Source organism: Stenella coeruleoalba (assembly GCF_951394435.1).
Source record: "Stenella coeruleoalba genome assembly, chromosome: 6".
NCBI classification, from domain to species: Eukaryota; Metazoa; Chordata; class Mammalia; order Artiodactyla; family Delphinidae; genus Stenella; species Stenella coeruleoalba.
In genome coordinates, this window is record NC_137151.1 from 96,146,491 (window position 1) to 96,162,151 (window position 15,661).

A 15,661-nucleotide genomic window follows, 5' to 3' on the forward strand; every position below is an offset into this window, starting at 1 on the left:
TCCTAGAAGTGAGACGGGAAAGGCTTGGCACAAACTAAGCAGTGTGTGCGCTAAATGCTCCATGGGGCCGCTTACATCCAACACAGACGTTCAATTCCTAATATTCATAACTGCTTTCAACACTGATAACAAATATTTCTCAAATCCTCAATCTAATTCTTATTGGTGCCTTTTGGACACAGTCTATCTCCATCCTATGAAACTCTCTCCCCTTTTAGAACACCTTGTTTTTCTACCCTTACATTCCTGCTGGATTTCAAGCACCCATTTTTCACAGCTCTGACACCCGTCCACAGAGAATGATTTCCATGAGCCCATTAGAGAGTGACTGACATTGTCTTTCAGTGACAAGAAAACACTTGCCTTTAAAAGAAGAGGAAAAGTCAAAAGTCATCAAAACAATGTGATATCCTGTGTGAAATGTTGCAGTCACAAAAGTTTGAGGTTTGAGTCCCTTGATCATGTGCCCCGAGGGAAGTAAGTGGTTTGAGTCCCTTAATCATGTGCCCTGAGAGAAGTAAGTCGGTGGTGGTGGCTGCGGATGACGAGTCAGGTTGCTCAGGTGCGTCTCCAGCTCACCTCACACTTGGGCTTCTCAGGGAGGAGGGGCGGAAGCCCTGGCCCACCGTTAGCACGATGATCCTCAGCCTGCTCCTGGCTCTCAACTTCTTCCCCTCAATTCAAGTAGCAGGTAAACAATTTTGATTTCTTTTCTCCCCCAGCGTTTTCGTTTGAGGTCTTTGGTTCATTTTCAGATTTCAAAGAACTCATGAAATTTGGGCATTTGAAGTGTAGTTTTTGCTATGAATGGCAACCTGTTATTTAGAAACTCACTGATTCTCAGACTATGGCCAGCAAAATATTTTAATGAACTGCCTTTGGAATTAAATCAGATTTATTTAGCTATCAGTTGATAGTGTCCCAAGAATTGTTAGCTTTTGTCTATACATGTATATTTTGAAAGGTAAGAAAATTGCTGTAAGCAGGTTGGTTCTGAAAGCTCTGGACTTGGACTGCCTGGATTCACAGTACAGATCCATGTCTTGCTAGCTAAGCTTAGGCTAGTATTTAAACTCTCTAAGCCTCAGTTTCCTTGCCTGTAAAATGGAGATGATAATAACCTCATCTCAAGGTCATTGTGAGGATAAAAGGAAACAATCCACGTGAAATGTTTAGCACGGTCAGTGCTTGGCTAGCAAGATAAAGGCTGCTTGTAATTACCATGTCTACCTGAACTGAATGAGTGCCAGAATGAACTCTGGAGTTGTCACAGAAGCTGGTACAATACAGATGCTAATAAATTAGTTTTTTTTTTTTAACAGCTGGCTGAAATCTGTTTTCTTAGTTGAAATTCTTTTACGTTTCCAGTGGTGATGGGGAGAGACTAAAAAACTTGACACTATCACAGTTAACTGCATTTCAGATGAGGAGATGGGAGTAGAAATGTTAATTTGGCTAAGGATATACATATAGGAGTTATTGGAACCAGGGTCTGAACTACTTTAGTCTGACTCTAGAGCCTGTGCTTCTCCGCCTAACATGATGTGCTTTATAATTTCTTAGCTCCAGATATGTCCAAGGTTAAATCATCTTTGGAAAATGACAGTTCCAAACAGAAAGAGTTTGTTGCGTATGTGGGCTGGAGTCAGATGTTTGTTCAACTCGTTCTCAGAGTTAGAAAAGGGTCCCACTTGGCTCAAAAATTGGACTGATAGGGGTTAATCAGCATATTGAAATAAGGATAGTTATTTTCCCCTTGCAGATACATTGAAAGGCCAGTATCTTCCATTTTCTTTCTCACTTATTTTGGTAATGTGGGGACTGCATGATTTTTTGTTGTTCTTAACTATCATGTACATGATCTCCAAAGAATATAATTACCCAACCTGCACAAGTACGCTAGCTACATATATACCCATCCATTTTGTTGTCTGAGGTGCCAGTAAGCATGTTTACAAATTGTGTGTATTTATAAAAGGTTGATATAATAAAAGACATGAACAGGTGATGAGACAGGTTACGCTCCAGTATCTGGAACCCAGTATTGAGAGTTACCAAGTATATTTTAAAAGAATCTTCAACATCAATTTAAAAAAACTTTGTTTTTAAGGGATCTCTAAAATTTATTTTTAAAGAGTATTTAAAATTTCTTAATTTATTAGGCAGTAAAGAATGGGCAGAAATGAGAGAGAAGCCTCACTCTGACAGAAAACTTTAAAATTGATAATTGTACACAAAATACTTTCCTCTGTGGAAAGCCATCCATCATCATTTCATTTGCTCTCCTTTGAAGATATTTTTTGTAAGACTCAAAGCTTTATATTCTTCCTTTAGAAGATTTATTAAAAGGGGGATAGCTAGAAAAGCAGTGAAGAGATCACACACATGGAAACTGTTTTTGACTTTGAGGTGCTTCTACTTTTCAAATGCCAACTCACCCCCATAAAAACTTTTAAGATTTGATGCTGAGTGGCCATCTAATGAAGTAGGAAAGGGGTAGAGAAGGCCCTTTCAAAATGTCGCTTCCAGTAAGAAAACTTATGAGAAAAAATAATTACAACATACAAAAATGTCTAATGATCCATTCTAATCAGTGGTGCAAAATCGTCCATGTGCTTTTTGTTTCTGTCTTCACCCTCCACGAAGAAGTTACAGTTAAGGACATTTGCTGGTCACAGTGTACTTGTCCTCCCTGGGATTGTGAGAGACTACTTCTATGTCTGTGTTGAGATATGTGTGTGTATGTGTTTGTGTGTGTGTGTGTGTGTGTGTGTGTGTGTGTGTGTGTGTATGAAGAACAGTTTTTCCCCCGACTAATTTAATAAGTCTAACTCATTGTCTCACAGCATAGCTTAAAATACTTATTCTATGAAGTATTTTAAACCTAACCCAATGCTTCATGATTAATAACACTATAGAAAGATCTTTATGGCTAAATTAAAGAAATATGACTTAGGAAGCATGAGAAAACCTTAACTTACAGTTTCTTTACTAACATGACATGTTTTCTACCAGATAATTGTGCAATTGAGATCCACAATAGAGGATTTTGTTGGATTTTGGAATATGAATCCAGCATAGAACTGCAGCCCTTGAAAGGGAATCAATTCGTGGTTGATGATAGAAGCGTGCCAATAATATATAGCATTGTTCATAGGTTTTTCAGCCAATATTGGTTATTTTTCAGCAGGCTAATCATCCATGATAAAGGCAAAAATCAGGACAACACATTTTTTTTTCCACGAGAGCATTTCTTTTCATTTCTTCCCAAACCTTAGCAAAGAAACTGTCAAAAACGGCCAATTCGAACACAACTGGTTTCTGCAGTGCTTCTGCATTCCCCCCAGCACTTCTTTTTCTGAGAGAGGCACAGACGGCAGGAAAATGATTGGCATTTAATAAAAAAACATCAGCAAAGCAAGGTAATTAAAGACCTTATTTTTAGTTCAGCAAATGACCCCTCTGAGGTAGTTGTACACAAAAAGAATCATTTACTTCTCTCAGGAAAGTGTTGCTCCAAGGCGGGGCTTGGGAAGGGAAGGTAAAAAGATGGACATAGAAAATGCAATGTAACCAGCAGCTTGCTGTGTCTACATGACACCCCATGCACAGTAGCCAGTTCTTCTGACTGTTAAAAAATTGACTGGGTGTTTTGTCAGTTCCAGTAAATTTGATGGACATTTCAAGAGTGTAGCCATTGCTTAAGAATTGGTTTTATTCTGCTTTCACACCCTAAGATACTTTTTTTTTTTTTTAAAAAGGCAACCATCCAGAAAGAACTTTTACAGCAAGGAATGTAAAATTAATACCAATATATCAGTACCAGGAAATAGAATGAGTCATTTTCACAGATAGATCAGAAAAAGAAATGAATCTGTGATCGTTACTCTGAATCTCTCACATTCAACCCTTTACTATGGGGGGTGGGGGAGGATCTCGCTGCCTTTCCTTTAAACATAAACCTTCCTCCTTTTTAATATCCTTACTCTGTTTTCATGAGTATCAAAATGCCATGTGACTACCATTCACCTTTTATCATGGGTGGCTATCTTCCTCCAAGTACTGCCTGCATGGAGTGTGTTGACATTTACAAAATGAAAATTATGCCACCAACATGGCAGAAGAAAATTCCGTTTGTGGTTTATCATCTCTAAAACAATAGCTCTTTATTAATGCATATAGGCATTGATAAGGATACACGGTTCATTGCAGACTTTCTTGTCTGAAAATCAGAGGGCAGGCCCTCCTTCAGAGCACAGTTATTTATCCTTTTTCCTTTTCATCTTGGTTAAAGTTTTGTTTGCCTTTTTCTTCAAGACATTTCTTATTTATAAAACTTCACAGAGGCTGGGACTTTTCTTCCCAGTAGATAGTTTAGCTGAACTTCAGGAAAAAAAATGATATCTGGGTGGCTTTGTGACAGACTGAAGGGGTCTCTGGTTTTCTAAGACTTGTTGAGGAATCTATGTCTCTTTTATGTTCATTTCTTTGAACTTTTTGGTCAATGACATGATGTTGTCATCCAAAAATGTACCCAGAACTTTCGGTCTGAGAATGGTTGCATGAGAATTGGTCCCAGAAGCTGGAGGGAATGTAACCCAAGCCCTACGGAAAGTAGGTGTCTAATTTCTTGCTTATTACTCTCATTTTAATGACTCTCAACACTAGAAGAGAGGTGTCCTGGATGGGTTCGAGGGCTACTCAGCCCATTATTAGAGGATGTGAAAAAGAGAGTTTAGACTTCTTGGGCCTTAGGATTTCAATGCTGATTTCATAGGCATCTTAATTCTGTGTGTGACCATTCAGGTTATGTGAGTTTATATTTTCATTCTTGGAAGACGAATGCATGGTGGTGGTGAATTTCTGACTTAACTCTGAGCTGCAACTTTATCTCTGCATCACCATTACCATCATCTTTTTCATTTGTCATCATCTTTATTATCTTGGGGACTCTGGTTGCCAAGGTAACCAGGTTAATGGTTCCTGATGGTGTCATAAGAGTCACCCACTCACCGTTCACTCTGACCTCTAATCTAATTGTGAGCCCCTTTCTGCAGTATCTGAGTCACCTCTCTGGCTCACAATCCACCCCTTAATGTGTTGATTATAACAGTAACTCCTAGTCATTACCCACTCTCTCACACACAAGAATCTAAATTAGTGACATGTCTTACATTTTTAACAATGACATGGATTCCCGTGTTAAGGACTTAGGTGGGTGTTTCTTTTTTTTAAACTTGAGAAGATAAAGGGCTGTGCTTTTCATTTCTTAGGGATACTTGACATGTGATAAAATGTCAGAACATCACTGTGGCTGTATTTGCAGCTTCCATGTGACCTGACGACTTGTGTTGAAATTCAACAGTACTAATAATAAGGGTACATAATTTAAGACCAGCTTCAGCAATGTTGAGTCCAGGAGGGTTCCACTTCCAATTCACAGACTCTATCCCCTAGGAGGTGGATGAGAATGGGCACATAGGAGGAGGAGGAGAATGTTTCCTCCCACCATGAGGCTCCTGTGGGGACTAAAGCAGGGTGTTAGTAAGTTACTGTTCTCTAAAGTTCCTGCTCCTTCTTATGCTTTGGGAAGACAGATCTTCTTTCATGTGCTCATTCCATAGGTATTTATTAACATCTTCTATGTGCTATTTTAGGTTCTGTGACTGGTACAAAAACCCAGTTTGAGCTACAATGAAGTTAAAAATGAGAACTGTGAAACCTTTCCAGAATTTTTTTTTCTCTTTCAGTTTAGGACCACTGTGAGTGACTTCCTATCCATGCTAATTTATTTCATGGAAAACAATGATAAGCCAAAGCATCCACAGAACTGTTGAATTCAACCACAGACAGTTTTTAGAGATGGGAGGGAACTTAGACATCTCTCGATTTATAGAAAAGGAAGTTGTGTTGATGGTTCCTCGAAGATGCTAATAGAAAGATGACATTGCAATGTTTCCTGACATTTTGGGATGCTTTTAGGCTGGACCCATTTTACTTATCCAAACTATCTCCTTTTATACCCCAATACAAGATCCTTAACCTAAATACTGAGGGTTTCTTCAATGTCTCACACACCTGCACTTTATGACCTTTCTGATACTGTTTCCCTTTTGGAATTCCCTCTCCCTTTCCACACATCCAAATCCCACTTGACTTTCACTTTATATCTTTAGTGCAAGATCCAGCTCCCTGAGGAAGCTTTCCCTGGGTATTCAGCCTTTACTACGGTCTTATAAGAGGAGCCCCAATGGGAGTGTAACACAATCTAACAAATATTTATTAAACCTCTGTTATATTTTAGTCTCTATTGGGATCTGAAGGAATATAAAAAGAGGAAAAGAACTATAAAGACTTCATTAGCACACAAGAACTGCTTGTGTAATTAATCAAGTTCTCTGTGCTTTTGCAGACTTCAGATCTAGTTGAGAAGACTATATGTGACAGGATATAACAGCTGGAAACAGATAAAGAAAACTTGGCAGTTTCCTACCTCATCATGCTATTCGATGCCTTAATGGCTTTGCATATATTATTCTTATAATCTGTTATGTCCCCTAGTCCTCTCATCTGAAGAAGTCTTCTCTGAGACCCTACATGGCCAAGTGAGGGACTTCCTTCCTCATCAGGGTTCTTAAAATTATCATTGTGTGTTGATACATCTGTTTTTTCCCCCTAGACTGTGAGCTTCTTGCAGACAGGATCATGTCATATCCATCCTTATAACCTCGGTACTATGTACAGTGCAGGAATCATTGTAGGTGTTGGACAAATATTTGTTGAAGGAAATGAATGAATTAGTACTAAAATGGGGCAGCATAAAATAAATAGTAAGCTTTTACGGAAAGCTGGGAATTAAGCTGGACTTTAAAGCTAGATAGGATGTGAATGCATGATGTTATTAATAATAATTGTCAGCTAATATTTATTTTGCACTTATAATGTGCCAGACACTGTTCTATGTGGTTTTCCCTGTATTAAATCATTTATTCTTTCCTTAAATCCTTTGAGGTAGTTACTATGATTATCTTGTCTGTAAGATGGGAAAACTGAGGCATGAAACAGATGGAACGACTTGCCTGTGGTCACACAGTAATCGAGCCAATCCATACACACTTGTTCCAGGGTTCATGTTCTTACCAATGCCGTATTGCCACAGGAAGGAGAAGAAATACAAATGAAGAAATTAAACCAGGAATATCATTGCATGTTCTTGGAACAGTTGACCAGTCTGAATGTATAGAGGCTTGGAGAGGCAGGGTAGAGTCAGGTCCAACAAAGGATTGAATACTGATAGTAGAAATTCAAACTTCATTTTCAAGATATTGGGAAACAGCTGAAAGTTTGTGGAAGCAGGATGGTCTAGAGTGTATGGAGACTAGTGACCAGGAGATCATGTTAGAACACTCTGTCACTTTGTCAGGAAGGAGTGACTATTCTGAGAGATGTTTTGAAAGTAGAAATTTCAGGACTTAGTGCCTAGTTTGTGAAAGAGAGGGAGGGATAAAGAATGATGCCAAGATTTTTGGCTTAAGAGGAATGGTGGTGTCTCCGCCTGAAATCAAGATGTTGTGTAACTGAGTTCTGGAGGAAACTAGTGTTTAACTTTAGACACACTGGGTCTGAAGTAAGGACTTGAGGTATCAGAAAGATGTCTGGTACAAAGCTGAAGACATGGGAACTGGGTAAGAATAAAATATTTAAGCATCCTCAACTTTGGAATAAAATTGAAGCCGTGGAAATGGAAACAGGTAGCTAATAGAAAGGAGAGGGTATAACTGTAGAAAAGCAGAGTGTTGAACAGAGTCTGGAAAATAGGCCTGGTTTGGAGTCAGCTGAAGAGGAGGATGAACTAGTGAAGGAGACAGAGAATGTGTTTGGGGAGGAAAGAGGGGAATGAGGCTCGTGGAATGTCACTAGAGCCAAAAGAGGAAAGAGTTTCCAGAGAGACAGTGGTTAATGGCATTGACTGCATAAGGGAAGGAGAAGTGTGTAATGACTTGGAAAGGCCATTGGTTTTGGCCAAAAGGAAGCCATTTGGGGCTTCTGAGTTTAGGCAAGTGATGGGGAAGGAAGATAACACTTCGAAGGTTTAAGAAAAGGTGGAGGGGGACAAAATTGAGAGAGTGAAAAGGAGAGGAAATTGCCAGATAAAGTGAAGACAGTCAGGAACTTATAACACTTATAATGTTTACCACGGTATTTTGTACATAGTAGGTGTGTAATAAATGTTTGCAACTGAGTGACTTAATTATATTCGACAGGTGGAAGGAGCCAAGTGTTGGTTTTGAGTGTGTGTGTGTGTGTGTGTGTGTGTGTGTGTGTTGCATGGGTGGAAGAGATAGAGGGCTATTAGGAAAGACAAGAGGAAGAGGGAGAGAAAAACAAGAGAATGGAGGCAGTTTTCTTGAGGAGATGGGGATCGAGATTTGGAGAATGGGAGTATTAGCGAGAGGAGGACAAATGTCTAAGAAGAATGGGAGGAAGGGTAGAGATTTATAGGGGTAGAGATGTGTTAGGATGAAGCCAGGGTAGATGAGTGGTTCCATACTGGCAAATATATATTTATATATGTTTGATTCTCTCAAGACAGGTCATAGTGTTAAACCTGTCTCAACAAGGGCCACTGGGATAGAATATACCTCGACTTTGAAGAGTTAACTTGTTTGTACTGTAAATTTGCTTGAGTCTTCAAAACTGCACACTGTGGCTGGGCTTGGCCTCAGCTCACGGCTGTGATAACAGGGTCACAAGGTTCAGACCAAGCCTGCCCAGCATCACAGGCAGGGTTCCAGTTTCCAGTCAGGGATGTTAATCTTAGCAACTCTCTGTGCTTTTCAGAGAAAGGACATGGTGGCTTGCCCTTGACCTTAGGGAGGCCACGTCTATTATTCGTTTTCCAAACTCAAAATCTAAAACCCCTGATTTATCAAGGTAGGGGGATGTAATGAAGAGTTTTAGTTTGTTACACTCTGACAACTTTTCTAGGCCTTCATTTCCTCATCAGGTATATGAGGGGGTTGGACGAGAAGGCATCTCAGGTCTATTTCTGGCTCAAAAATGCTTCTTAAGTGGGATAAAAGCTCTAGCTTTTATCAGCTCTAGCAAGGCAACCCCACCCCTTTGTGGATGCTCTTACGATATGATAGAGAAAATACAAGAACTGCAACCAGCCATCTTGGAAATTGTTTGGAGAGATTGTGAACCAGCATCTTAGATGCTAATGTGCTTAGAAATGACTGCAGAGTTTTGGGGGACAATATTGCCTTTGTTCTCCCCTATCTTCCAACATAATGTTAAAGTTTAACACAGTAATTATTTTCAAACTTCCAGGCCATGACTCTCATGTAGAAGAATCTGAATGTGCTAAGGTGGCCCTAAGCAGACTTTGCAAAGGTATAAGATTTAGGGAGAATGAAACAGACAGGAAAAATGTACTGTCGTCTTCTTTACAGAGTTGTTTTGAATGAGGGTTTAGAATGATGGTGGCTCAGGAGGAAAATATGGTTCCCAAATTTGGTTACCAGATTAAAATATGTATTTAGGATATAGTATATTAATACCTGAGGTCTCTAGATACCTGTGGGTATCTGTTAACTGGATTACTGTCATAATATTTGTGTAGAAAGCTATAAAGCCCTAATTACCTGCTATCTGAACTACAGGTAACCTTTTAAGGTAATAAAATTTGAATTTTGGAATGGTCTGGTGGCTATTGGTACAGGTAGCTCTTTCATATAAATTAAGGTGCTGTCATGTTGTCCTCTCAGATGGTTCTTCCAGCATTAGGAGCTGAGAGGACAACACAGACCCTTGAATGGTAGGGCCTGGGTCACATCACACCCAAGTTTATGTTGCTTTGTGTTTAGGAAGTTTTGGTCCTAGAGTGCTCATACCCTGCATTGCTGGGTAGCGTCTCTGAGTGGTAGGGATGGGTTGTAGTACAGGTAGTGGTTTTTTAGCAGGTTTAATAATAACTGTCACCCTAATACAGATGACATCCCAATGTACATGTCTATCTCTGACTTTCTTGAGCTCTAGTCCGACTCATCAAACTCCTGGACCTTTCCTCCAGGATGCCTTACCTACCCCTCAGACCCAACATATCTAAAACCCAACAGCTTTTTTTCCAAACAGATTTCCTTTCTTCACGTAGCTAATTTTGTTAATAGCCCCTTACCCAGTCCATGTACTCCACGTCGTTTTGATTCCTGTTCACCATCACCAAGCATAACCCAGCACCAACACCTTGTCCATCCTTTCTATCCCAGCTGCTACCTCCACAGCTCAGGCCCTAGGAGCTCACACTGATGCTATTGGCTCAGCCTCCTGACTAGTCTCTGCTTCAGCCCTGCCCTCGCTCCAAGCAAATGCACGTGCCCCTCTGGCTCCAAGCAAATGCACGTGCCCCTCTGTGCTAATCTTGCCAAAGCGGTGCTTACTAGCCCAGTCTCAGCTCAGGTGTTTTCAATGTCTCCCATTGCCTGTCTAGTAAAACCCATGTGCCTTTTTCTTGGCATTATAAAGGTTCTCCATGATTGGTATCAGCCATCTTCACTTACTTCCCCCCTATGTAAATGGAATGCTCAGCTTGTTCCCAATAAACCCTTACCCTAAAGGGCATTTCCTTTACCTTAGCCTGTCTAAAGGTACTCCAAAGTTCATGGCCCAGTTAAAGGCCAGTCTGTACAGAAGCAGACTTATCTTGTCTGGAAACAAGGGGTCTTCCGTGTGACTGTCAGTGACCCTCTACAGGGCTCACACACCAAACCTGGTTTTGGAGTGTAGCTAATTGTGAACCTGCTTTAGGATTTCTCCCAGAAGGAAGAGGCTGCCGCTTCTTTTACAGCTTCCCATCTCCCAAGAACCTAGTACTATAAACCCCATTATTTATTTGCTGAGTGAATGCTTGACTTTGTCAAGGCAGAAGTCAGAATACCAGAACAGTTTTCTGACACACTGAAATTTCTTTTCAGAAAGAATTCATTGATTGTATTGATAATTTTTCTCTCTCAATAATTAGTGCCTTAGGTCTAGGTGCTTGGATGGGACCTTTTGCTACTATCTGGCCTCTGAGTTACTTTCTGACAGTTGCCTGGAGCACAACAATTTTTTAAAAGGCCAAGGGTGATGGTCCTCTACATTACAGTGTCTGCCTGTCTGGAAACACAGATCGAGGCTGAAGGTGGTGCTTAGACTGGTGCTGGCCAATAGCAACTTCTATTTCTATTATCATCTGTAGCCGTATGTACTTGTTTGAACTAAGGTCTCTTTAGATTTTGTTTGAAAGTCACACTTGCTCTGGGTAAGAGTTAATGTGCTTGATAGAACTTGCTAGTTGTGCATATGCAGTCTTGGGCAGGGCTGGTTGCTTGGCCTGACTGTTTTTCCCTATAGAAGTCATTGCTTCTGTCGTGGTGGCCTCCTCTACACAACTCTCCTTTCCTTCTGATTCTGGAACCTCTTCCTCCCCTTGCCCCTTTAGATCTGAGCATGGTTATAACTCTGCTGCTATGAGCTACAGGTTCTAGTACTATCTCCTGTGGTTCCAAACCACTGCCAAGAGTCTTTTTATAAATAAACCCACCTCCTATCGCCCAGTTTTGAGTGCCGTCTGTTTCCTGCTAAGATCCTGAATGAGACCATGTATACGTATATGGACCATGTTTTTCAAAGCTTTTTGTTTTTTTTGGAGAGGCTTTCCTTACATCTCTATTCCTTGTGAAAATAAGGAGAGTTTCAAGATGACAGTCAACAGAAAACTAGATGAAATGACCACAAAGTTATTTTGAAAACATATTCTGAATTACATTTTTCCCCCCATTTTGACATGGATTTCAGAGAGTCTGGAGCCATTCAAAGTTTGATAGCGTTGTTTTTCTCTCTGTTTTCACTGAGAAGGATGGTGAAAGGTGCTGTAGTCTGAGTGTCTTGTGTTCCTCTTTCTCACATCTCTATGAATCCAAGCCACAAGCTAGACTTACCAGAGCCACAGATGGTTGAGCATTCAAGTCCTCCCAGAAAGCACAGTTTGTCTTACGAGTTCCTGAGGCCAGCACTGCATTGGCCTATGGTCAGCCTGCCCCTTATGGAGTCTGCAAAAGGAGGAAGTGGTCAGATGGCCATGTGCTGAAAGGTATCCTGGGCCTGAACAGGAAACGTGCTCAGAGGAAAGTTACGGTAACTTCACCAGCTCTGTGGTCAGGAAGGAGGTGTTCTGTGCCAGGGAAACCAGTGTCACCTTCACAATGTGTTCACAAACATCACAGGGCAAGATGGTTGAAAAGAGAAAGCTTCATTTTCTTTTGTTCCTGCCTAACATGCTAAACTCTGTTCAGTCAGAATTTTAAAAAGGAAGCAACGTGATTAGGATCTTTACAACCTGATTGTTAAACTGCAGAAGAAACTCTGATCATGGTGTGCAGAGATGGAACCCAACAAAGTTCTTAAGAGGTCAATGGACATTGACAACAAGGTCAAGAGGTCAAAGCACAATGATGTTGCTAAAGAAACATGTACTCTATCTTTTTTAGGGCTTCCTTAACTTTAGTTAAGGAATGCGGCCTTCAGTCTTGAGTGCTGCGTATTCCACTCTCTGGTTCACCAGCCTCTGTGTGCCATTTGATTTCTCTATGGTGCTATGATAAGGAAAAGGAAAGATGGACTATCCTAAATTAATCAGGACAAATAAATGTAATTCACAAAGGCCCTGAAGTTAAGGGTTTGCCCAATGAGGTTTAGATTGAAAGTGATTTTATGTATTGACTAATGTTTGTGTTCAAACTCTTTTGGACATGTGGGCAAGCTGAAATGGAATTGTTGCAATGGTGTAATTATTGCGTGTGGATCTGAAATAATTTATAAGAGGCACTTCATGGGACCATATTGTCTGTAGGCTTTATCTAGGATCCATCTATGACCTTCAGGAAGTCTCTGCAATTGTAAGCAAAATTTTTTGTGTAGAGGCAAAGCAAGTTTGGTAACAGACTTTTTCTAAATATGAAAAAGTCAAGATTGACATGAAATCAAGTCAAACTTGCTGAATGTACAAAATTGGTTTTCTATTCATTCATGATTTAAAATATTACTCCTAGAATCATAAATAAATAATATCTTAGATCTTCCACAATTTCTGTGACCTTGTTTAGAAAGCCATTTACTTCTTTGGTTTTCAGTTGCCTCTTGTTTAAAATAAGGGATTGGCTGAGATCATCTCCAACTTCCCATCCAGCTGAGCACTTTTTGCGGGATGGTATTCCAGCAAAACGGGGTAGAAAATGAAATTTATCTTGGTCCTGTCCTCTTCCCACTCCATTTACTCCCCTGCTCAATGATATTCTCCTCCTAAGTCTCACTTCTGTGCCATCCAACTATCAAGTCCAACTTTGAGAAGGTCTAGAAACAATCACCAAAATTGATGGAAATTTTGATGCAACCTGGCAGAGGGAAAAGAACACTAGATTAGAAGTCATGAGGCTTGAGCCAAGTCCTAAGGGTCATGTACTTGTCCTGTAACCTTGAGCAAGAATTAGACCTTTTTGACCTCAGTTTCCTCATCTATAAAATGGGCATAAAGATGACTGTCCTGCTTATTTATTTCACAGGTTAATGTAGAGTTTATATGAGATAAAATAGGAGAAAGCACTTTGTAGCCCTATGAATATAGACCATAGTTACTAATTTGTCAATGTATTTCCCACATTGCATTTTAGGCTTCACCTTATTTTGAAATCAAAGCATTAACTGAGCTGGTGGGGAGTGTCCTTTTAGGGTCAGGGCTCCTTCTCTGGTGTTTGGAGCCACACCTTAGAGATGGTTATCCACTCCACCTGTGCAGAGAGTTGTTTATTATTATAGTAGTTGACCTATTTACCATAGGCAAAAAGGGAAAGTTTTGTTTTGTTTTGTTTTTGGTAACCAAGCTCCCTTCCCCCCTTTCTCATGGAAGCACAAGCAACTTTCAATTTTCCAGAAGTCAACTATATCACAAAATTCACAGATTATCTGTGGGAAATCTTTCAGCTCTCACTGCCTTGCTCATAGGTAGCAGATAAGTACCTTCTCACCTCCAATCTTAACTCTTCATGTTGCCTGTTGTCAAGGAGGAGTTGTCAGGGAAAGAGGTTTGAGGTTACTGCTTCCTGTCTCCACACCTTTAGCTAGTTTAGCTGCTAGGAAAGGCTTTGAAAAGCAAAGCACTAAATTCATCATCAAAACAACTTGCCAATTCAATTAGAGCCATGTCAGTCAAGCCAATCTTTTGACACCAGAAGCGAATACAACTGATAGATTGACAATGTCTCTCTTTTAACCTGGTAGGTTTGACCTAGGCAGACCTTGCCTAACTACTCACAAGAGGGAAAACTGAATATTTACAGGGAAAGGGGTAGGTCTGCTAAGAAAAAAATTAACATGAGAAGGATGCGTCCCACTCCTAGCACTAACTGGAAAGCAAAAAGGAATCAAACAGAAGCTAGTATGGGGAAGCTAAATATTTCTCTTATTTCTTCTTCTGAGTCTAGATATGTCCTTAAATTTTACAATATGTCCTTAAGTCATTTAAGTACTGTAGATTCCCTGAAACTCAGAGAACCAAAATACGTATCAAAGCCAAATGTCATTTGGTGTTCTGGTTATTTGTTGCTTTGACTGATCCATGTTATTACTTTACTCTCGCAGAGTAAGGGGTATGCATTTTCACACTTGCTCCATTTTTAAGAAAAAATGAGAGCACTCAGAATTACTGTTTCTATGGGAAGTCATAATGATCACAAATATTCAATATCACTTAGAGCAATTGATTATCTTTTCCTACCACCCAGAGTGAATTTCCTTCCCTTAGTGTCTCTCCAAAGCAGATGTGGATTTTGAAGTCCTATGAGATGGCTTCTCACTTAGGTTTCTCTGAATGACTGACATGAATCAAGGTGGAAGCAAGTACTATAAGGAGATACATGTTAAAAAACAAGAGGTTCTATCAGTCAAACTTGAATTCAAGTTGAACCCTCAGCTAGGAGGCTGTTGTCACACACTAGCACATATTGAGAGAACTATTGATACTTCAAGCATAGTACCTAATTTTAAAATGATCTGTGCTGACATAGAAGAGGGAGGAAAGTAAACCTTGACAGACATCTCTTTTCCCTCAAATGACCATGTAACCAATATATTTCAAGCTCTTTCCCAACAAAATATTAGTACATAGGGTCACACAGGAAGTGACTTTTCCTTGCCTTGCTCAACTGTTGGAGAGGCCATCAACCAGGGCAATATTGAACAGGTAACAGCCAGCCTAGATCCTAGGACCTCAGATGACTCTTCCCTAAGAAGTTTCTCACTTTGTAGTGCCGAGGGAGAATGGGCTCAGGAGAAATGTGATCCGTTTTAACAATGCTGAGGTTTGAATTTGGAGGCCCCATCATGAACAGAAGGGAAATCTATTTTCCAGTTATCTCATTATATCATGCTCTGTGAAGGGAAGCAGAGGAAGACCACTGCTTCTCCCTCTTCTGAAAAACAGCAAACACTGACTAAGATCCAGGGCGTCAACTATGTGCCCAGGAACCTTTGAGGTAATTTCCTTTTTCTCTGCAATGATCCCCTAGGCTGGAAGAATGTCTTCTTCACAGCCCAGATGTCCAAAGTTCACCTCAGTTTCTGA

General features: G+C 40.2%; 1 protein-coding gene across 1 annotated transcript in view; it reads left to right on the forward strand.

Annotated features, from left to right (window-relative positions):
- The first annotated feature begins 589 nt into the window (after nucleotides 1-589).
- Nucleotides 590-15,661, forward strand: part of CD28 (CD28 molecule) — a 29,751-nt gene continuing 14,679 nt past the window's right edge. The window contains exon 1 of the mRNA XM_079924913.1: nucleotides 590-691. Coding sequence (XP_079781039.1) covers nucleotides 637-691 — 55 coding nt within the window. The 5' untranslated portion in view covers nucleotides 590-636. The remainder of the gene's footprint in view (nucleotides 692-15,661) is intronic.